Source organism: Thamnophis sirtalis, unplaced genomic scaffold (assembly GCF_051295495.1).
Source record: "Thamnophis sirtalis isolate CommonGarterSnake01/CBP01778 unplaced genomic scaffold, rThaSir2_p1.2 scaffold_4, whole genome shotgun sequence".
NCBI classification, from domain to species: domain Eukaryota; kingdom Metazoa; phylum Chordata; class Lepidosauria; order Squamata; family Natricidae; genus Thamnophis; species Thamnophis sirtalis.
This window is the reverse complement of record NW_028261384.1, coordinates 86372166-86395953: the sequence shown is the minus strand read 5'-3', so window position 1 is coordinate 86395953 and position 23788 is coordinate 86372166. Positions and strand designations below refer to the sequence as shown.

The 23788-nt window shown below is 42.6% G+C and overlaps 1 protein-coding gene across 1 annotated transcript; it reads left to right on the top strand.

Annotated features, from left to right (window-relative positions):
- The first annotated feature begins 14426 nt into the window (after nt 1-14426).
- Nucleotides 14427-23554, top strand: LOC148045957 (mucin-3A-like). Its single transcript, XM_087714421.1, has 6 exons — nt 14427-14514; nt 14730-14792; nt 16849-17011; nt 18600-18761; nt 19979-20085; nt 22413-23554. Exons 1-6 carry the CDS (start codon nt 14427-14429, stop codon nt 22421-22423), a joined length of 594 nt encoding a protein of 197 aa, XP_087570547.1. The 3' UTR covers nt 22424-23554.
- The last annotated feature ends 234 nt before the right edge of the window (nt 23555-23788 follow it).

Below are 23788 nucleotides of genomic sequence, written 5' to 3'. Positions count from 1 at the left end.
CACTACAAATGTTATTACTTCCAAGAGTACCAGCAGCCCTTCCACTACAAACGTTATTACTATCAAGAGTACCAGCAGCCCTTCCAGTACAAACGTTATTACTTCCAAGAGTAGCAGCAGCCCTTCCACTACAATTGTTATTACTTCCAAGAGTACCAGCAGCCCTTCCACTACAAGTGCTATTACTTCCAAGAGTACCAGCAGCCCTTCCACTACAAATGTTATTACTTCCAAGGGTACCAGCAGCACTTCCACTACAAATGTTATTACTTTCGAGAGTACCAGCAGCCCTTCCACTACAAGTGTTATTACTTCCAAGGGTTCCAGCAGCCGTTCCACCACAAGTGCTATTACTTCCAAGGGTTCCAGCAGCCGTTCCACCACAAGTGCTATTACTTCCAAGAGTACCAGCAGCCCTTCCACTACAAACATTATTACTTCCAAGAGTACCAGCAGCCCTTCCACTACAAATGTTATTACTTCCAAGAGTACCAGCAGCCCTTCCACTACAAGTGCTATTACTTCCAAGAGTACCAGCAGCCCTTCCACTACAAATGTTATTACTTCCAAGAGTACCAGCAGCCCTTCCACTACAAATGTTATTACTTCCGAGAGTACAAGCAGGCCTTCAACTACAAGTTTTATTACTTCCAAGAGTACCAGCAGCTTTTCCATTACAAATGTTATTACTTCCAAGAGTACCAGCAGCCTTTCCACAACAAGTGCTATTATTGCCGAGACTACCAACAGTCCTTCCACTACAAGTGCTATTATTGCTGAGAGTACTAGCAGCTCTTCCAGTACAAGTGGTATTATTGCTGAGAGTACTAGCAGCCCTCCCACTACAAGTGCTATTATTGCTGACAGTACTAGCAGCTCTTCCACTACAAGTGCTATTATTGCTGAGAGTACCAGCAGCCCTCCCACCACAAGTGCTATTATTGCGGAGAGTACCAGCAGCCCTCCCACTACAACTGCTATTATTGCTGAGAGTACTAGCAGCTCTTCCACTACAACTGCTATTATTGCTGAGAGTACCAGCAGCCCTCCCACTACAAGTGCTATTATTCCTGAGAGTACCAGCAGCCCTTCCACTACAAATGCTATTATTGCTGAGAGTACCAGCAGCCCTTCCACTACAAGTGCTATTATTGCTGACAGTACTAGCAGCTCTTCCACTACAAGTGCTATTATTGCTGAGAGTACCAGAAGCCCTTCCACTACAAGTGCTATTATTGCTGAGAGTACCAGCAGCCCTTCCACCACAAGTGCTATTATTGCGGAGAGTACCAGCAGCCCTTCCACCATAAGTGCCATTATTTCTGAGAGTACCAGCAGCCCTTCCACTACAACTGCTATTATTGCTGAGAGTACCAGCAGCCCTTCCACTACAAGTGCTATTATTGCTGAGAGTACCAGCAGCCCTTCCACTACAAGTGCTATTATTGTGGAGAGTACCAGCAGCCCTTCCACTACAACTGCTATTATTTCTGAGAGTACTAGCAGCTCTTCCACCACAAGTGCTATCATTGCGGGGAGTACCAGCAGCCCTTCCACTACAAGTGCTATTATTGCTGAGAGTACCAACAGACCTTCCACTACAAGTGCTATTATTGTGGAGAGTACCAGCAGCCCTTCCACTACAAGTGCTATTATTGTGGAGAGTAACAGCAGCCCTTCCACTACAAGTGCCATTATTTCTGAGAGTACCAGCAGCCCTTCCACTACAACTGCTATTATTGCTGAGAGTACTAGCAGCTCTTCCACCACAAGTGCTATCATTGCGGGGAGTACCAGCAACCCTTCCACTACAAGTGCTATTATTGCTGAGAGTACTAGCAGCTCTTCCACCACAAGTGCTATCATTGCGGGGAGTACCAGCAGCCCTTCCACTACAAGTACTATTATTGTGGAGAGTACACGCAGCCCTTCCACTACAAGTGCTATTATTGCTGAGAGTACCAACAGCCCTTCCACTACAAATGCTATTATTGTGGAGAGTACCAGCAGCCCTTCCACTTCAAGTGCTATTATTTCTGAGAGTACCAGCAGCCCTTCCACTACAAGTGCCATTATTTCTGAGAGTACCAGCAGCCCTTCCACTACAACTGCTATTATTGCTGAGAGTACCAACAGCCCTTCCACTACAAGTGCTATTATTGCTGAGAGTACTAGCAGCTTTTCCAGTACAAGTGCTATTATTGAGGAGAGTACCAGCAGCCCTTCCACTACAAGTGCTATTATTGCTGAGAGTACTAGGAGCCCCTCCACTACAAGTGCTATTATTGTTGAGAGTACAAGCAGCCCTTCCACCACAAGTGCTATCATTGCTGGGAGTACCAGCAACCCTTCCACTACAAGTGCTATTATTGCTGAGAGTACAAGCAGCCCTTCCACCACAAGTGCTATCATTGCTGGGAGTACCAGCAACCCTTCCACTACAAGTGCTATTATTGCTGAGAGTACTAGCAGCTCTTCCACCACAAGTGCTATCATTGCTGGGAGTACCAGCAACCCTTCCACTACAAGTGCTATTATTGCTGAGAGTACTAGCAGCTCTTCCACCACAAGTGCTATCATTGCTGGGAGTACCAGCAACCCTTCCACTACAAGTGCTATTATTGCTGAGAGTACAAGCAGCCCTTCCACCACAAGTGCTATCATTGCTGGGAGTACCAGCAACCCTTCCACTACAACTGCTATTATTGCTGAGAGTACTAGCAGCTCTTCCACCACAAGTGCTATCATTGCTGGGAGTACCAGCAACCCTTCCACTACAAGTGCTATTATTGCTGAGAGTACTAGCAGCTCTTCCACCACAAGTGCTATCATTGCTGGGAGTACCAGCAACCCTTCCACTACAAGTGCTATTATTGCTGAGAGTACAAGCAGCCCTTCCACTACGAGTGCTATTATTGCGGAGAGTACCAACAGCCCTTCCACTACAAGTGCTATTATTGCTGAGAGTACTAGCAGCTTTTCCAGTACAAGTGCTATTATTGAGGAGAGTACCAGCAGCCCTTCCACTACAAGTGCTATTATTGCTGAGAGTACTAGGAGCCCCTCCACTACAAGTGCTATTATTGTTGAGAGTACTAGCAGCTCTTCCACTACAAGTGCTATTATTGCTGAGAGAACCAGCAGCCCTTCCACTACAAGTGCCATTATTCCTGAGAGTACCAGCAGCCCTTCCACCACAAGTGCTATTATTGCGGAGAGTACCAGCAGCCCTTCCACCACAAGTGCTATTATTGCGGAGAGTACAAGCAGCCCTTCCACTACAACTGTTATTATTGCTGAGAGTACTAGCAGCCCTTCCACTACAAGTGCTATTATTGCTGAGAGTACTAGCAGCCCTCCCACTACAAGTGCTATTATTGCTGAGAGTATCAGCAGCCGTTCCACTATGAGTGCTATTATTTCTGAGAGTACTAGCAGCCCATCCACCACAAGTACTATTATTGCTGAGAGTACCAGCAGCCCTTCCACTACAAGTGCCATTATTTCTGAAAGTACCAGCAGCCCTTCCACTACAAGTGCTATTATTGTTGAGAGTACTAGCAGCCCTCCCACTACAAGTGCTATTATTGCTGAGAGCACCAACAGCCCTCCCAGTACAAGTGCTATTTTTGCTGAGAGTACTAGCAGCCCTCCCACTACAAGTGCTATTATTGCTGAGAGCACCAACAGCCCTTCCACCACAAGTGCTATTATTGCTGAGAGCACTAGCAGCCCTTCTACTACAAGTGCTATTATTGCTGAGAGTACTAGCAGCCCTCCCACTACAAGTGCTATTATTGCGGAGAGTACTAGCAGCCCTTCCTCTACAAATGCTATTATTGCTGAGAGTACCAGCATCCCTTCCACTACAAGTGCTATTATTGCTGAGAGTACTAGCAGCCCTTCCACTACAAGTGCTATTATTGTGGAGAGTACCAGCAGCCCTTCCACTACAAGTGCTTTTATTGCGGAGTGTACCAGCAGCCCTTCCACCACAAGTACTATTATTGCTGAGAGTACCAGCAGCCCTTCCACCACAAGTGCTATTGTTGCTGAGAGCACTAGCAGCCCTTCCACTACAAGTGCTATTATTGCGGACAGTACCAACAGCCTTTCCACCACAAGTGCTCTTATTGCTGAGAGCACTAGCAGCCCTTCCACTACAAGTGCTATTATTGCTGAGAGTACTAGCAGCTCTTCCACCACAAGTGCTATTATTGCGGAGAGTACCAGCAGCCCTTCCACTACAAGTGCTATTATTGCTGAGAGCACTAACAGCCCTTCCGCTACAAGTCCTTTTATTTCTGAGAGTACTAGCAGCCCTTCCATTACAAGTGCTATTATTGTTGAGAGTACTAGCAGCCCTTCCACTACAAGTGCCATTATTTCTGAAAGTACCAGCAGCCCTTCCACTACAAGTGCTATTATTGTTGAGAGTACTAGCAGCCCTTCCACTACAAGTGCTATTATTTCTGAGAATACTAGCAGCACTTCCACTACAAGTGCTATTATTGTTGAGAGTACCAGCAGCCCTTCCACTACAAGTGCTATTATTGTTGAGAGTTCCAGCAGCCCTTCCACTACAAGTGCTATTATTGTTGAGAGTACCAGCAGCCCTTCCACTACAAGTTCTATTATTGCTGGGAGTACCAGTAGCTCTTCCACTACAACTGCTATTATTGCGTGGAGTACCAGCATCCCTTCTACTACAAGTGGTATTATTACTGAGAGTACAAGCAGCCCTTCCACTACCAACACTACTACTGCCAAGATCACTAACAGTCCTTCCATTGTGAAAACTACGACTGCCAAGATCACTAACAGTCCTTCCATTGTGAAAACTACGACTGCCAAGATCACTAACAGTCCTTCCATTGTGAAAACTACGACTGCCAAGATCACTAACAGTCCTTCCATTGTGAAAACTACGACTGCCAAGATCACTAACAGTCCTTCCATTGTGAAAACTACGACTGCCAAGATCACTAACAGTCCTTCCATTGTGAAAACTACGACTGCCAAGATCACTAACAGTCTTTCCATTGTGGAAACTACGACTGCCAAGATCACTAACAGTCCTTCCATTGTGGAAACTACGACTGCCAAGATCACTAACAGTCCTTCCATTGTGGAAACTACGACTGCCAAGATCACTAACAGTCCTTCCATTGTGAAAACTACGACTGCCAAGATCACTAACAGTCCTTCCATTGTGGAAACTACGACTGCCAAGATCACTAACAGTCCTTCCATTGTGAAAACAACGACTGCCAAGATCACTAACAGTCCTTCCATTGTGGAAACTACGACTGCCAAGATCACTAACAGTCCTTCCATTGTGAAAACTACGACTGCCAAGATCACTAACAGTCCTTCCATTGTGAAAACTACGACTGCCAAGATCACTAACAGCCCTTCCATTGTGGAAACTACGACTGCCAAGATCACTAACAGTCCTTCCATTGTGAAAACTACGACTGCCAAGATCACTAACAGCCCTTCCATTGTGAAAACTACGACTGCCAAGATCACTAACAGCCCTTCCATTGTGGAAACTACGACTGCCAAGATCACTAACAGTCCTTCCATTGTGGAAACTACGACTGCCAAGATCACTAACAGTCCTTCCATTGTGAAAACTACGACTGCCAAGATCACTAACAGTCCTTCCATTGTGAAAACTACGACTGCCAAGATCACTAACAGCCCTTCCATTGTGGAAACTACGACTGCCAAGATCACTAACAGTCCTTCCATTGTGGAAACTACGACTGCCAAGATCACTAACAGTCCTTCCATTGTGAAAACTACGACTGCCAGGACAAGCACTCCTTCAACTACCAAAACTACTGCTGTCAAGAGTACTACCAGAACTACCACAAGTGGTGAGTATTAGTTTTCTTTTGATCTATATGTTTGGTTATTCCTATTTTAAACTTTGAAATGTACTTATATTTTTTTCCCTTTCTTGTGATCCATGCTTTGTATGTGATCCAAGTATGATGACCTCCATAATCTGCTGATATTTGTGGCTATCCCCATATAGAGAGTGCTCCCTTGTCTCTTATTATGGGGAATCCTGTCTAGGGTAGGTGAGAGTGATATTTCAGCAACAGCTGACAGTCCACAGGAAACTCTACTCTGTTCTGGGAGATTGGGGGGGATTGACATCTCCTTTGGGACATAGCTGCCCTGTGCCACATTCTAGAGTAAGAGAGCACCAATCATTAATGGTTTGTGAAGATTATTTCATGTTCACAGAAGAATTGTTTTTAATCTGGCCTTGCCAAATTTTGGTTTGAATGTGGGCTATTATGCAGAACTCTCTCTTCAATGTTCCTCTCGAGACAACTGTTAATGATTAATTTTTTTGAATAATTTAATTACCGTGTTAGTATCTTGATGTCACCTTAGAGGCTGAAAGATGAGGAGCTATTTGTCATCATATGAATGCATGTAAACTCACTTCATCTAGTCTGCTGCATTGTTTATTTTTTATACATTCATACTGTGATAAATAATTACTTTTCTGTGTAAATTGCTGCATTGATTGTAACTTTCAAATTAAATCTATATAAGATCTATATCTCTATTCTCTGTTCCAGAGATATGCCAAAATGGTGGAATCCATGATGGAACAAGGTGCATCTGTAATGAGGATTTATTCTATGGACCCAAGTGCGAGTTCCCCTTGGAGGAAATTCCACTCCCTGAATGTAAGTTCAACCAGGGAGAGCGTGATTACTTTTTCCTGATGGTAGCCTAACACAAATTCTTGTTTCCAGATATGTTGGATTATCATATTAGAATAAAGAGGTTGCATAGGGAAGAAATGTGGCTTAATTGAAGGTCCTTTATAGTGCACCAGGGAACCTGGTTCTCGATAGTTCTCCATTCCCAGTTCTCTCTGAGTTCTGGGAAAGATGGTTCACAGAGGGCTAGAGGTTTTCCAGTCACAAGCAAAAGTGATTACTTTGTCCCCCCCCCCCCCCAACTGGCTAAGAGCTCTCATGAATAACTGAAAAAATATTGTGGTTCTGTGCTGAATAAAGTTTCTTCATCTAAGGAAAATCGTGGAGGTGAGATTTGGAGATTGTCTCAAAATGTATTGGTCATATACTGTTTCAAAACACAGATCTGTGAACATCTAGAAACAACGTTACAACTAGAAGCAACACAGGATTATTAAAAACAGATCAATCCAACCTTATTTCATTCTTTGACAAAGTGACTAAATTATTAGACCAGCAAAATGCTGTGGACATAGTATACTTATACAAGAAGTATACAACCTGATGTCACCACACCTAACCAGTCACAAGATCCTGATCTGACATAATCATCACCTGATGTGACCTCCCCATTACAAGACCTACTGATCAAACTAAGACTTTATAAGTAGAACACCAATAGCAATAGCAATAGCAGTAGACTTATATACCGCTTCATAGGCCTTTCAGGCCTCTCTAAGCGGTTTACAGAGAGTCAGCATATTGCCCCCAACAATCTGGGTCCTCATTTTACCCACCTCGGAAGGATGGAAGGCTGAGTCAACCCTGAGCCGGTGAGATTTGAACCGCTGAACTGCTGATCTAGCAGTAGCCTGCAGTGCTGCATTTAACCACTGCGCCACCTTGGCTCCCACCAACATTGATATCTCCTAAATTCTGCTGAAGATGTTACTTAGTCTGGTAATGAAACAGTCAGAAACCAACCCACAAGTTCGAAGAACGAACCTTACCCTCATCCTACAACCAAACTACAGGTATTCACCACTACTGCATAGTATACCTAGATTTCAGTAAGTCATTCAAAAATGTAGATTGTAATATACTTCCTGAGAAAATAGAAGGGGAACTCATCATATTTGCAGATTACACTAAACTCACAGGACTAGCCAACACCCCAGAAACATAGGATCAAAAAGGATCCTGACAGACTTGAACAATGGGCCCTATCTAACAAAACGTAATTTAAAGGGGAGAAAAGCAAGGTTTTACACAGGCAGGAAAAACCAAAGGTACAAATAAAAATTAGATGAAACCTGGCTCAAAAACAGTAACTGTGAGGCGGACCTTGGAGTCCTAGTGCATGATTACCTAAATATGAGCCAGCAGTGTATGGCAGCAGCCAAAAAATCTAATACAATCCTTGGTTTTATAAAGAGAGGCATAGGATGAGGAAGTATTAGTACCACTGTATAAAACCTTAGTAAGACCACACATGGAATACTGCATCCAGTTTTGGTCACCACATAATAAAAAGAGACTTTGGAAAAAGTGCAGGGAAGAGTAACTAAGATGATTCCACTGCAGTGATGGCTAAACTTTTTGCCATCACGTGCCAAAAGCGAGGGGAGCATGAGGGGACGTGTGCTGGAGCTGATAGGGCAACGCCTTGTGTGTCCTAAGAAATGGCTCTGTGTGCCACTCTGGCATGTGTGCCATAGGTTCGCCATCACGGTTCTAAGGCCTTGAGACAAAAACATATGAAGAACAATTGCAGGATTTGAGTGTGGCTTGTCTAGAGCACTGGCCCCCAAAACCTTTTGGGCACTAGGAACTGGTTTTGAGGAGGGAGGTTTTTCTGTGGACTGGAGGGGGCAAGGTTTCACATGTTGGCTGCATTCCACTGATGAGGCTTTGTTTGTTTGTGGCCTACAGCAGTCCATGAACTGGGGATTGAGGACCCCTGATTTAGAGGAAAAAAAGAACCAGGGGTGGTATGATAGCAATATTTCAGTATTTGAGGGGCTGCCACAAAGAAGAAAGAGCTTATTTTGTAAAGTACCAAAGAGGAGGACAAGAAATAATGGATAGAAACTAATCAAGGAGAGAAACAACCAGGAATTAAGGAGAAACTTCTTAACAGTGAGAACAATTAACCAGCAGAACAATTTGCCTTCAGAAGTTGTAGGTATGTCATCACTAGAGGTTTTAAAGAAGAGACTGGGCTGCCACTTGTCTGAAATGGTATAGGGTCTTCTACTTGAGCAGGGGGTTGGACTCAAAGACTTCAAAGGTCCCTTCCAGCACTATTCTGAATTTAAAAAATGTATCAGTAAATAAAAAATGAGTTTTGAAACCAGATGAGGAACTTTGGATTTAGGCATTTGAAACCATGTTGGAGAATGGGAGCACATTCACCTCTTGCCTGTCACATTTTAGAATTCCTTTGCAGGGGAATAACTTGTTGAGGTTCATACGAATATCTCTTTCCCTCTCTTTTAGTATCTGTGACCGTTACTGTTGATGCTCAGGTGAGGGTCACTAACAAAGAGTACAACAAATCTCTGGAAGACTTAAACTCTAACTATTATCGGGAAGTGGAGGATCAGTTTAAAAAGCAGGTAAGATTTACTGGATCAAGGAAATAGCCTACATCTGATCAATGTCACCATTTCAATGTAAGGTATCTTACACTCTTCTTTAACCAAGGCCAAGACTATTTCATACCAAGAACGTGTCTTCTTCCCAATCAAAAACTCTCTTCTTGGATTCTCAGCTTTCTGCAGCTGGAGAATTAGACAAAACACAGCACAGACCACCTACTAAATGCTTTAGGAGGCTTGCTTCTAATTCAAGTCTCTTTCCTGGCATAGGTTTCTTTGCTTATGAAGGCTTTCTTTTACTTTTTCTACCTTGTAGATGAAAGTTGTTTATGGTGCCGACCCTGAATACAAAGATGTGGAGATCTTACGAATGAGGTGTGTGTCTAAAAAATGACCAATTTATTCTTTGGGATGATGAGGCATCAAGTGAGATTGAATATGGGTAGACCTTTTCTCCCATTGTGGATCCTCTTTTTTCGTTTAAGTAATTCCTCTTTAGGAAGAGGGACATGGTGGCTCAGTGGCTAAGACACTGAGCCTGTCGATCAAGCAGTTTGAATCCCTAGTGCCACATAACGGAGTGAGCTCCAGTTATTTGTCTCAGCTTCTGCCAACCTAGCAGTTTGAAAGCATGTAAAAAAGACAGAAAACCATAGGAACCATCTTTGGTGGGAACGTAACAGCGTTGTGAATTTGAATATGGGTAGAACTTTTCTCCCACTGTTGATCCTCTTTTTTGGTTTAAGTAACTCCTCTTCAGATTTCTTTTTTTAAACCATGTGGATAGACCAGGGCCTCAGCATGTCTTATATATATACATTCAGTCACCATGTGTTCCAGGAAACATCTGAGGGAGATGAAAAATATTCTTGCAAGTTAATTAAAGCAGTTAGAACTGAACTAAAGTCCAGATTGAAATCCCACTCAGTTATGAAGCTGCCAGAGGAACTTTGGCCTAGTCTGAAACTTTTATTGTAAGCTCTCTCGGAAAACTGTTGTGTGGATTAAATAGAGTAGAAATGGAATTCATTTCTAGTTCTAGTTCATTTTGCATTTGATGGAGGAAAGGGGTGGGGCTATCACAGTCTTTAACATATCTTCATGGAGCAATAAATGGTAGTTCAGGAATTGTTCTTCTTTCACTGTTCTCTTAGAAAAGGCAGCATTATTGTGGAGCATAAAGTCATATTCCAAGTACACATCGAGAACAGTGAGCAAACAATCAATCAGCAGGTGGAGAATATTACAAAAAAAGTGAATCACACCTTGGTAGACATCCAATCTGATAAGGACTGTGAAAAGGATTCAGGTATGGTTTAGCTTGGTAAACTCTTCCGCTTGAATGTGATTTCCTTTGACAAATAAGCAAGATTCCTGGCTACTTCTTCTTTTAGACAAGAGTGTTTTTAGAATGAGCCACTTTTTTTCTGCAGGAGCAGACTTCCTTTTGAATGGCTTCCCCATGTCACAAAATTTATAGGGGATAGAGCAAGGTACCATATCTGTGCTGCAAGTCTCAAAATAGCCACTAGATGGCGGCATATACATCCTTTTTTTTTCTTGAATGAAGGCAAATATAAGTGTCCCAGAATAATGTTGCAGGATCCAGTCTGGGTCAGTAACTGGCACCAGAGATTTACTTTCCAAGCTTTCGGATTCATGCTGGAGCCCATCCTCAGAGATCTTGAGTCTCTGCTGATAAAGTTGGACCTCAAGGGTCAAGTGGGTCTGCTGTTAACGTACCTGCCTCCCAACAGCGTTGCAGCAGCCCTCCCCTCGCTCCTCGAGTCGGTAGCCAAGCTGGCAATTGAGTTCCCTAGGTTGATGGTCCTGGGGGACTTTAATTTGCCGTCGCTCGGTGAAAACTCTGATGGGGCGCAGGAGTTCATGGCTTCCATGACAGCCATGGGCTTGACCCAAGTAATCCGGGGCCCAACCCATTCAGCGGGTCACATGCTCGACCTCGTATTCCTCTCGGAGCAGTGGATTTGTGATCTTGGTCTGAGGGGTAACGACATCATACCCCTGTCGTGGTCAGACCACTGCCTACTGAGGCTCGACTTCCAGAGACCAAACCCCCACTGTAGGGAGGAGGAACTGACCAGGTGGTTCCGCCCCAGGTGACTTATGGAACCGTTAAGGTTCCAGACGGAGCTTGGGGTCATTCCTGATACTTTCGCCCACAGTCCGGTAGAGACTCTGGTTGCTGCTTGGCACTCGGCAGCATCGGAGGCCCTCGACCGGATTGCGCCACTATGGCCCCTCTGAGGCGGCGGATCCCGGAGACCTCCTTGGTTCACCGAGGAACTCCGGGAGATGAAGCGCCGGAGGAGATGCCTAGAGCACCGATGGAGGTCCGATAAGTCCGAATCGAACCGAGCAATGGTAACCACCAGCACCAAGGAATACACCAGGGCACTTAGGGCAGCGAAAAGATCTCACATAGCCACCTTGGTTGCGTCCGCTGAGTCCCGCCCAGCCGCCCTGTTTAGGATAACCCGCTCCCTACTAAATAAAAGGGAAGTGGGGGAACCCTTGCAGGGCAGAGCTGAGGATTATGCCCAATTCTTAGCGGACAAAATTGCTCGGTTTCGGTCGGACTTGGACTCCATCCCCGCAGTTCCAGCCGAGGCACAAGAGGATCAAGTAGACCATCTCTGGGTTGAGTTTCAGGATGTTACCCCCGGGGATGTGGACAAGGCCATGAGGGCTGTAAGTGCCTCCACCTGCGTACTGGATCCGTGTCCCTCATGGCTGGTTACTAACAGCAGTGAGGTGACACGAGGCTGGATCCAGGCGGTTGTTACCACCTCTCTTCGGGAGGGGAACTTCCCTGCCGCACTGAAAGCGGCGGTGGTGAGACCCCTCCTAAAGAAGCCATCTCTGGATCCAGCTGTTCTTAATAACTATCGCCCAGTCTCCAACCTTCCCTTCCTTGGGAAGGTTGTTGAGAAGGTGGTGGCCTTCCAGCTGCAGCGGTCCTTGGAGGAAGCAAGCTATCTCGACCCCTTCCAGTCAGGCTTCAGACCCGGTTACAGCACAGAAACCGCTTTGGTCGCATTGACCGATGATCTTTGGAGAGCCAGAGATGGAGGACATTCCTCCATCCTGGTTCTCCTTGACCTCTCAGCGGCTTTCGATACCATCGACCATGGTATCCTTCTGCGACGACTGCGGGAGGTGGGAGTAGGAGGCACCGTGTTGCGGTGGTTCTCCTCCTACCTCTCGGACAGGTCGCAGTCGGTGTTAGTGGGGGGGCAGAGATCGTCCCCTAGTCCCCTAACATATGGGGTGCCTCAGGGTTCGGTCTTATCCCCCCTACTATTCAACATCTACATGAAACCGCTGGGAGAGATCATCCGCAGGCACGGGATAAGATACCATCAATATGCGGACGATACCCAGTTGTATCTGTCCGCCCCGTGCCAACTCAATGAAGCGGCAGATGTGATGAACCGAGGCCTTGAGGCCGTTATGGACTGGATGAGGGCTAACAAGCTTGTACTCAACCCAGAAAAGACCGAGTGGCTGTTGTGCTTCCCTCCCAAAGATTCGACCAATATTCCATCACTGAGGCTGGGGGGTCAAATTTTACACCCCTCAGAGAGGGTTCGCAACTTGGGAGTCCTCCTGGATTCACAGCTGTCTTTCGACCACCAATTGACGGCTGTGACCAGGGGGGCATTCGCCCTGGTTCGCCTGGTGCGCCAGTTGCGACCCTACCTGAATCGGGAGGCTCTCACAACAGTCACTCGGGCCCTTGTGACCTCTAGGCTGGAATACTGCAATGTGCTCTACATGGGGCTGCCCTTGAAGAGCATCCAGCGACTTCAGCTAGTCCAGAACGCGGCCGCGCGAGTGATTGTGGGTGCACCTCGGTTCACCCACATAACAGCTATCCTCCGCGAGCTGCGCTGGTTACCTGTCGATCTCCGGATGCGCTTCAAGGTGCTACTAGTCACCCATAAAGCCCTGCATGGTAGTGGATCTGCGTACTTGAGAGACCGCCTTCTGCCAATTACCTCCTTGCGACCAATTAGATCTCATAGATTGGGCCTCCTCCGAATTCCATCTGCCAGCCAGTGTCGGCTGGCAACTACAAGGAGGAGGGCCTTCTCAGTAGTAGCCCCGACCCTTTGGAACGAGCTCCCCGTGGAGATTCGTACCCTCACCACCGTCCAGGCCTTCCGCACAGCCCTTAAGAACTGGCTAGCCCGTCAGGCCTGGGGACAAAGATAGCCGCCCCTCCCGAATAATGAATGAATGTTGCTTATTATTTTTATTATATGTGTCTACGTCATTGTCTGTATTCCCCTTCCTGATTTTATGTGAGCCGCCCTGAGTCCCCTCAGGGAAAAGGGCGGCCTACAAATGTTAATAAACATTCTAAACATTCTAAACATCTTCCTTTACCGGAATATGCGCTTTGGGCTATTCTTTGGGTCATATTTATGTGTTGTCTTCCTGTTGGTTGATTAGAATGCTGATGGCATGGAATTGGCTGATGTTTCCTTATGCTGCCAAAGCCTTGGCTCTTAATAAGCTGGTGGTAAATCAGCACTTCTGTTGACTGACAAGGGCCTGTTTCCCAGACTTCGATCATTTACCTGGCTATCTTTGTAACTGCACGGCCAACGATTTAGTAGCTTCAAACTTGAATGTATGTCATTGTTCATTGCAATGTGAGACTCTCAATGAGTTTGGCATCCTCGTCTGACCACTCACTTGTATTCTTGCAGTGGCTAACCTCCTTCCCGCCTGTCCTACATAGTCAGAGGGGCAATCCATGCAGGGGATCCAGTAGATTACATTAGTATATCTCACCTCCAAGAGATCTTCGCAAAGTATGATTTGTCCTCATATGGTAGCCTCTGGACAGTGTGAGTTCCTACTTGCAGATTTCGGAAGCTGCGTTCTACTGCTTCTGAAATACTTTTTATGTATGGCAGGGTGTTTCAAACAATTAGCCTTGTTCTCACCCTGCCATATAGAGTGTGGCGATTTAGGACAGGGAGGAAGCTAACCACCAGATTGTAAGAACACAAGCGAGTGGTCAGACGATGTGATTCATACTCACTGGTAGCCTCATAGTGCAATGAACAAGGATATACATTATAAAATTGTTGGCTGTGCAACTACAAAGATAGCCAGATATATGATTGAAGCCTGGGAAACTGGAAGCCGTAATCAGGCAACAGAAGACTTTTAAAAATCTTAGACACTGTCATATCATTTGATGATTTATTCTTCCCCAGATTACTTCAAAAGAATAATTATTTTGGTGCCGGGGATCTTATTTAATATCACAATGTTTTTAATACAGAAGAATCTTGAAGGAAATAGGCAGGTATATAACAACCCCAGATAACTAATTCATACAATTATACTTTTTCCCCAGGACCAAATCTGTGCTTTGTTCCTTTAAACATCTCAATTCTAAATTCAACTTATTCATTAAATGGTAAGTTTCAGATGTGTCAAGATTATTGGGACTATGCTTTATATTTCCAAATTATGAAATTGTTCAATCCACCTTTTAAATGTAGAATTCCTAAAAGTACCACTGATATCTGAACTGCTGGCTTTTCATACATAAATGAAAGTCCCTAGAAGCATTGTTGATATATAGATGCAATCCACCAATCAAGTCAATCCATCTCATCAAATTACTTTATATCAACTTGTAGTGCCAGTCCCCAAACTCAATCATGGCAGGCCAAGAGGACTCCAAATCCATGGAGAATCACTCACTCACTCACTCAGCCAGCCAGTCATTCAATCTTCTCCAGCTCCTCTATGCCCACTTGTAGCATTAGCAGCGAGGCAATGACAGGAGGCGAAGGTGAAGAAAAAGCTGTGCAGGTTATTCTAACAGATGTTGTGTTCTTCATTTATGTTAAAGTGCTAATCCTTGAGCCAGCAGAAAAACTTATGGGCATCAATTGTCAGACCCAACACAGACAGTACTAACAGACTGCCTATGATGCAGTCATTCCTGTTGAATGTAGAGCAAGCTAAGGAAAGGGATTGATGGATTCCCTGGCTTCATTTCACCTCCCATCAAGTTTATCCTTATGCAGGAAATCAACTCTCAGTCATTCTTGCTAAAGTGCGGCATGGCTGGGGCTGGGAGAATGTAGGCAGGTGCTTGGAGGTGGAAGCTAAGGATTTATTGAATTTTCCTAACAGAGTAGAGGTATGCAATTTCTTTCTGCCTAAAACTTGTCAACCATAATACTTCTGAACATGGGTTTAGTGCTCTCAGGTCTGCAGTATTGGTATGGGTGCAGCTCTCCCCGTGTCTCTTCTTGTTCTTCCACTGAAATAAAAAAGGTAAAATGGATGCTTATGTGAAATCATTTCCTGCCAAAAATTGATTTAAAAATATTGTAATATGCACAAGAGTGCTAAAGCAACACAGGCAGAATTTGATTTTCTTCTCCAAAACAATTGACTTTCTGTGCAGCATCCCAAGGGGGAAGTGGATAGGTATGGCAACAACTGGTTCAGTATATTGTTCAAGGATGCCACTTATCCAGTTATCAAACACTTATCAACTTTAGAAAATACCAGCGAGCATCTTGAAGGCAGATGACTCTGAGGAAGCCAGGGGGCTGTTTCTCTCACAGCTCAATCCAAAATAATGTGGAAATGATACTCATCCCCAGAGAGAGAAGAAGGCATCTCAGCAGCCATTTTGTTAGTGGAGTGTATCAGACGCTTCCTGTAGTAAAAATGTGCTTGGAGAAGAGGGAAATCATTTTAAAACTGGAATAGCTAAGGGCAAGTTTAATCATAGTGGACTGGGAATACAGAAAACACTATAATTATTATCTTAACAAATGGAGAAAAATCCAGAAATATTGAGGAAGTATTTGAATGGAAAAAAGTGGGAAACATTCAAGGTCGAGGAACAAGGATGAAGAAAATATAAAAGGGGGTTGTATTTTTTTTATCCAAAGTTCAACTTGGCCATAAATAAAAACTGCATTTTAGCACTATAAATAGCACAGAAACTGAAAGAAAATAATAATTGAAGATATACTATAAGGACACATTTATGCTATGATTAGAAGGACATGAAGAAGAGCCCAAAGAAAGATGGAAAGGATGAGTTTTCGGTCCCCACATCTGTTTTTTAATAGAATTCTAGTGCTTCCTTGCAGAGCTATGCCACCTATAAATTCTTTCAGTTCTTACAATCATCTCTCTCTCTCTCTCTCTCCCCCTCCCTCCCTCCCTCCCTCCCTCCCTCTCTCTTTCTCTCATTGTAGTTCCATCATAATGACAACTCATTCTTGCTCATCTTTTATTTTTTACCATGGAAGATCTTTTTCAAAACTGCTTTTATTCTGTTCATGGGATAGTTGGAGCGGGAACAGGATGATCTTACTATGTCTGAGCAAATTTGCTGAGTTTCAGTCACCAGCTCATAGTTTGTTGCAGAGTAGAGCTTGTTGGTTTGATCTACATGTATTGTCCATATTTCACTATATATTTACCTCTTTTTTCCCCAGACTCCTGTAAAAGTGTAACTGATACTAAGTATGCAGACTACTATTATCCCTACATAAGGAATGGTACTGTGAGCTGTATCACAAGATGTTTCAGTGGCACTCCAGATTCCATGAACTGCTTCAATGGTGTTTGTCGGCTCTCTGAAAAAGGCCCCCACTGCATGTAAGTAGAGAGAAGGAGGAGTATCGAGTCCTCAGATTCTACAACCCACCAACTACTTAAATCTTCATTAGTTCCTAGTTCTATTAGGGTACTCTTCCACCTTCCTAATTTTTTCTGTCCATAGAATCCTACATTTTCTGTAAATTTCATGCCAAAGCTGTTATAATGTAATTATGAAAATATATTCATCTTGTATAATTTTAAGAAAAATGAAGAAAATGAGAAAAGCAGAGAAAACGATCTATTTGGAATACCAAACTATGTACAATGAAAGAGAATCTTGATATAGTTTGGTTGGTCCCAAAGGACTCTCTTGGAGTACTGAAACCACCATGTAACCTTCAAGGCCTGAGTGATTTGAGGGATTGCAATGTTTAGGAATGGAGGAGAAACATGAAATTCCCTAAATTTTAAAATGAGATAACTTCAAGAAAAATTTAAATGTTTTCTTCCCCTGATCTATGGAAGGATTTGGAGCTTGATCATCTTGGAGGGTTTCAGTCTTTATTTCTTTGGAGGCTAAGTTAGAAGCTGCTCAGAAATTCATTGCTGTCATGACAATCATGCAGATAGCTAGAAACTTGTTCTGGTTTTTACTTTGGAGAAGTTATTTATGATCCATGTATGGATAAAATTTATGTCACTTTATGTCATGGGCAGATTACTTTCTAATTATATGGAAACTCCCCACCAAAAGCAACTGGAGCAGAAGGGGAAATCAATTAGAATGATCTCCCTAGGGAGATTCTTAGGATTTCCAACAGAAAGTTTCTGAATAACCATGAAGGTGGTTCCATGTGACTCTGAGTTCCCTGAGAAGGATTTGGTGAAAGTCTTGAAAGAAATTGCTTCCCAATGACTTCTCCCTGTGTGCAGACTCAGTAGCATTTCATGGTTCAATACAAGACATTCCCAGAACACTGGAGACTTAAAATTAAGAATCAGCACAACCAAAGTTGGGAATGAACTCAAAGTTCTGCTCTCACTCTGCAATAAGAATGGTGTCATTACTTCTCCAATCTTCATGTATTAGTAGACTGTCATGACAGGTTAGTGCAATGAAATGCTTTCTGGTATGCCCAATTTATTTTAATAGAATTCTACACAGCTCGCAAACCTTGCTTTGATTCCCAGTATATTTCTGGGTACTTTGTTGTTACCTACAAAGCTGTCTATGGTTTGGTTCCTCAGTTTCTGCAAGCCTATTTCCTCAAAGCAGACTCTTCCCAACCTATGCACTCTGTGGAAATGTATCTGGTTTGAGTTGCTCTCTGTAGATGGCCTGGGTGCTGACGGAAAAGCTTTTTCCATAGCTCCCTTAATTCTGGAATTCTATTTTTCTGTCCTGAAAAGTTAGGATGGCTCCCTCCTTACTAAGACACCAGAAAATAGGTTGCAGAAATTTGACATTAGCACAGATCCTGAAAATTGTGGTTTCATGTCTACTAGTATTATATTGTTTGGCTTTTATGTTTTCATGTTCAAGTATTTTAATTTTATAATTTTTCAATGATGTTTTGATTTTGGGAGCTACCCAGAACCTTCTGAAGTGGGTAGCCTTCTTTATCAATTTTTCTCTTTCCCATAGTTGCAATAATTTGGATATATACTGGTACCTGAATAGTTACTGCCAAACACCTGTCCAAAAGACTGCCCTGGGCCTTGGTCTTGCCCTGGCTGTGCTCTTTGTGGTCAGTACCATCCTGACTGTGTTCCTCATCAGAGCCAAGTGGAAGAATTCCAAATATAGGTAAGAAGCATAAGTCCAATATTACAAAATAATTGAGGAAAACATGGATTCTTATACCTGACTTAGGAGGATGTTGAAATGTGGGAATACCCAGAAACCCTGAAATGTTTAATATATAGAATAAAAAGTTATTTCTGGTTATTTAAAGATAGGTCCATACATTTGCTTTTACCCATCATTAATATGGCCCATATGTTACAGGAGTAGATAACAGCATCTCCCTTCCAATCCACTCCATTGCAAATGCAACCTTACCCTATCCAGGTTTTCTAGCTTTCTGGGATGCCTTTCAGATAGATCTCTAGCACTTTGTTCAATTTTAGTAGCAGCTCCAGCTCTGATTGGCTGCAATATCAGGTGTGTCTCCTCACTTCCAACATGGGGTTGCTGCCCTAGATTTCCAGGCTGCAATGTTCTTCACATTTTTTAAAAGTAGTATTTCAGTCAATAAAGCAATGACACATTGAATCAATGAAGTTTATTTCTCTCAATAGCTACTCTTTTAAGATCTGCTCATGCCAAGTATAACATGCTACTCTTGTATTCCAGTATCTGCCCAGGGTTGTCCAAAGTCTTCTTTCTTTTTCTCCTGCTTTTTCTTTCCTTAAAAAAACCTTAAAGTTGCAATATGGGAATACTGTTTAATTTATATGAAACTAATCTGCTTCTATGAAGCAGAACAATAGTGTTACAATGGGGGGTGAGGAGGGTAGGTCTAATTTACTTCCAGAACAGGAATGTGGAAAGGATTATGTTATGTGAAGACATCAATGTATGCAAACATACATGGAAACAGAGAAAAAGTGCCAGGAGTGAAGGGAGAGAAAAATCCCTAAAAGGAAAATGCAGTCATTGGTAGACTGGTCCATGTGGGAGCCAGTCCAATTTGGCTTACCTTCTCTGCAAGAATGAGAAGCGGAATCAAGAGGGAATGATTGCTCTGATTTTAGAGTGGCCATTGCCTGGACTGAGCATCAGTCTAATCCTATTGCCAACCAACTATAGTCCAGAATTTCTGAAGCTGGCTTACGAAACAGCTGAGAGTATCAGGGGAGATAATTGCTTTTGGGCTCTATGCAGAATTTCCTAACAAGTGAAAGGATGCCATTTTGGAAGAAGAAATATTTGGTTACCTGCAGTTCAAGCGAGTAGTGAAAAGAATAATATGTCCCATGAAAATAAGCTTTACCTTTTAATACCTATCTTTGTGATTGCAGCTGGTCTGTTGATGCTGACACCTGGTATGGAGAGGAGGCAGATGAAGAATGGATACCTCCAGGCGGTTTGAACATTATGAATAAAACAGCTGTCACATCCTGGGATGGTAATAATTCTTTCTGCCATGAGGAAGATGGCATTTGTGTTAAGCACAGGCAGGCAGCATAGAAGTTTTCTGTCTTGAGGGTCAGGATTTTGGTTTCCAGAGTTTAGACCAAAAGTATGATGAAGTGTAAGGAGATGTCATTATGCCCTTATAGACTATAGATAGGATGTTGAGAGTTGTGTGTGTAATAGTTATTCTAATGCTATAGTTATTTTTCTTTAGAACATCAAGACAGAAATAAAACCTATCACTTCACCCAGTAAATACTTCACTGCAGATGTGTACAGCCCATTTTCTATTCATATCAAACAGAAAATACATAAGTGTCTAAGTTAAGGCATCTCAGTCTATATGACTATAAAACTTGTTGGCTTCTAAGAATAGGACTTAGTTTCTCAGAGATGAATTAGGCAAGTTGGAATTTTGAATGAGCATTTGTGAAGTCTTCTGGCATAATGGAACTGCAAAAGGATTTTGATTAGAGGTGGGGGGGATCATTCAAGGATTTTTATTCAGGCTTGCTCTTTTGAAATGGGTCTTAAATAACCTGTCCTCAGGGATGACTAGTTGAATTGGCCAACTTGCCATAATTGATACCAAGTTATTCAAGATGGCAACACGTAACATGAACTGATTTACTTATTAGAATTGTTTTATGCAATTTATGACTGTAAGTAGAATACTTTAATACAAAGTGGAATACTTTTAAACATTTTTCAAATAATGTATTATACATTATTTAAATATTTTAAGTAATGTATAACACATTTAATATGGTACAGTAAAATGTATATAGCAACTATAGTAATAATAAATGCTATCAATATAAATTCAGTATAATAACATCCTGCCATTACATACAACAGCGAAAAACCAAATTCATCTAGTTCAGGCACATTTCTCATACTTGTCCCAAGCCACATTTAAAAAGATTATTTTCAGAATAGCACTAGCACCTAGACGTATATACTGCTTCAAAGTGATTTACAGCATCCTCTAAGTGGTTTACAGAATCAGCATATTGGTTCCAACAATCTGGGCTCTCATTTTACTGATCTCAGAAGGATGGAAAGCTGAGTCAACCTTTAGCCAGTGAGAATTGAACCGGCAGTCAACAGAGTTAGCAATATTGCATTCAAACCAATGAGCCACCATGGCTCTTTATATTAAGAATGTTAAGAGCAAGAATGCTGTTCTTATATTTGGTGAAAGGGCATCCCACAACCAGGAGCTCCTGAACAGATTCCAAGACTCTTCTTGTTGCACCTCAAATAGAGTTGGGACTCTCCCTAGGCATGGCTTGGGTGGGTACATTCTGGTTGGAGCAAGGTAGTTTTTAAAGGTAGCCCGTTCCCAAGCTTTGTAGGACTGTTAAGATGGTCAATAGTCCCTTGAATTGCATCTGGAAAAAAACTATTAACCAGTGCAGCTTCTGCAATATTGTTGTTATATGAGAATGTTAGGTTTTGGTTAATAAGTGGGTTTTGGACTTCATATGATTTGTAGTTTCTGAGCAATTGTCAGAGACAGCCTCACGTTCATCACATTACAGTAGTCCACTTGGGAGGGTAACAAGAACAGGGGCGACTGTTACTAACATATTTTAAGAGCTATTAAAAAATCTCCCCAAAAGGATGAGCAGATTCATCTTTGGAAGCTCTTTATTTTATGTTTCATCACTGGTGGTATAAAAATGTGTAGGTTGATTGGTCTGACTCATGTGGCTGATCAGGAAAGAAATCCTGGAATTGTAGAGGATGGCACAGTGAAAGCCACAGTTTGGGCAGAGGTGTCAAACTCAAGGGCCGCGTGCCGCATCTGGTCCATGGGGATGGGCTTAAATCTAGCCCATGGGGTGCCCTGGAAACAGTGAAGGACCGGCCAATAGTGCCTTTGCCAGTGAAAATGGAACTTGGGAGATCTCCCTGAGCTCTGTTTTTACTGGCAAAGGGCTGCAGGAGGCCATCACGGCCAAAAATGGAGCTTCAATGAGTGACTCAGCCATGACCCCCCCCCCAAGGTCAAACACCTATCATGTGGTCCTCAATGAAATTGAGTTTGACAGCCCTGGTCTAGGGTATGGTATTTTTCTGATTCATTGATAGATTCCAAGTTTAAGCAATCCTCCTTGGGCAGCCAGGAACTATGTGGTTTTTCTCTTCTACTGCAGCTTGGGAAGTCTCAGAACTTTTGACTAGATTACTGGTCACAATCCACTTAATTTAAATTGTATATTATTTTAAGGGTTAATATCCTTATGTCATTCTTTGTTTCAAAGGAACAGTAAATTGTCAATTTATATTTCTTTTTTGTGGTTGCATTTCCAGAAGCGAACTGAATTTTACCGTGGGACATATCCTGAATCTTCTTCTTGAGTAGCTGTTGAATAATTAAAATAACATTCTAACTACTGTACCAAAGATCTACCAGTGGTCTGATGCATCTGATAAGTGGTATTGCAAAAGTCTACCTTCCCAATTGTCTCAGTTCTTAAATCATCATGTTGTTAATAAACCAAAGAAACCATTGAAAAAGATATTGAGTATAACACATCAATTAAGAACATTAAAATTGCTTGAATAAACAATTTCATATTCTATTTCATTGAAGAGGGAAGGAGTTTATAGTTGTTTGTTTAACATGATTTAGATCACTCTGATCTGTATATTTTTTTAACTGAGTACATGATAAATTAGACTGATTTGCTTTTTCTGAAATTGTATGAAACATAATATAATTGGGGGAATTATAATAATCTTCTATAAATGATTTCTTTTATAGTTTGATTAAAGAAACTACAAAGCCCCAGTTTTTCATACTTTCATACTTCTTAAATTTGCTTTAATTTCATTAAATTATTTAAAGCTGTGAACTTAAATAAAAAATAACTTATTTTATTTAATGTTTTTAAAATCGCTTTGGGCCAGTATTTTTGTCTCTCTCTCTCAGCCCACCCCACCCCCGAGTGCTGTAATGCAGAAAATAGGAGGCTAAAATGTTAGGTGTACTTGCTGTGTGGACCCCGCCCTCTCTCCCTCCCCCTCTCTCTTCAGCCACACCCACACCCACTCACACCCACACATATATACACACAAAATAACATTTAATAATAATAATTGGATTGCAAATCTATATTAAAATGTGCCTTCAAGGATATGGCTGGCAGAAGAAGTGGTAGATTTGAGCTGAGGTTTCCAAATCTGATGCTAATAAAACATTGCCTTGGCAGATCAACTGTACACAGTACAAATGGCAGGCTTTCAGGACCTGCTCCTGAGTTGCCATAGGCAGGGGAATGGAAAGTTGTGCCTCACTGCTGCACTGAGGAATTTACACATCAGTCAAAACAAAACAGTATTAGCTGACCGAAGTTAAGGCTGTCTCCACAGAGTCCCGCATGGCCGGAGGGAGTAACTTCTATGACATACAAAATTGCTTTGTTGGGGAATGTGACTGGTGACACACCTTGGGGGGGGGGGGAGAGAGGTCAGTAGGGTCAGAGGCAAGGCGTAAATTGGGTAAAGTCCGAGCTGGCTTCACCTTATATTGTATTAAATATACTATATTGTATTAAAGTTATTGATTATATGGAAATTGCAGCTTTTTTCTTTCTTTCAGTGGGAATTCAATAGATGATTTTAAGGAAGTCATTTCATTGGATATAACAATGACTTGTTCTGGATAAGCATAATTGACTATTTTA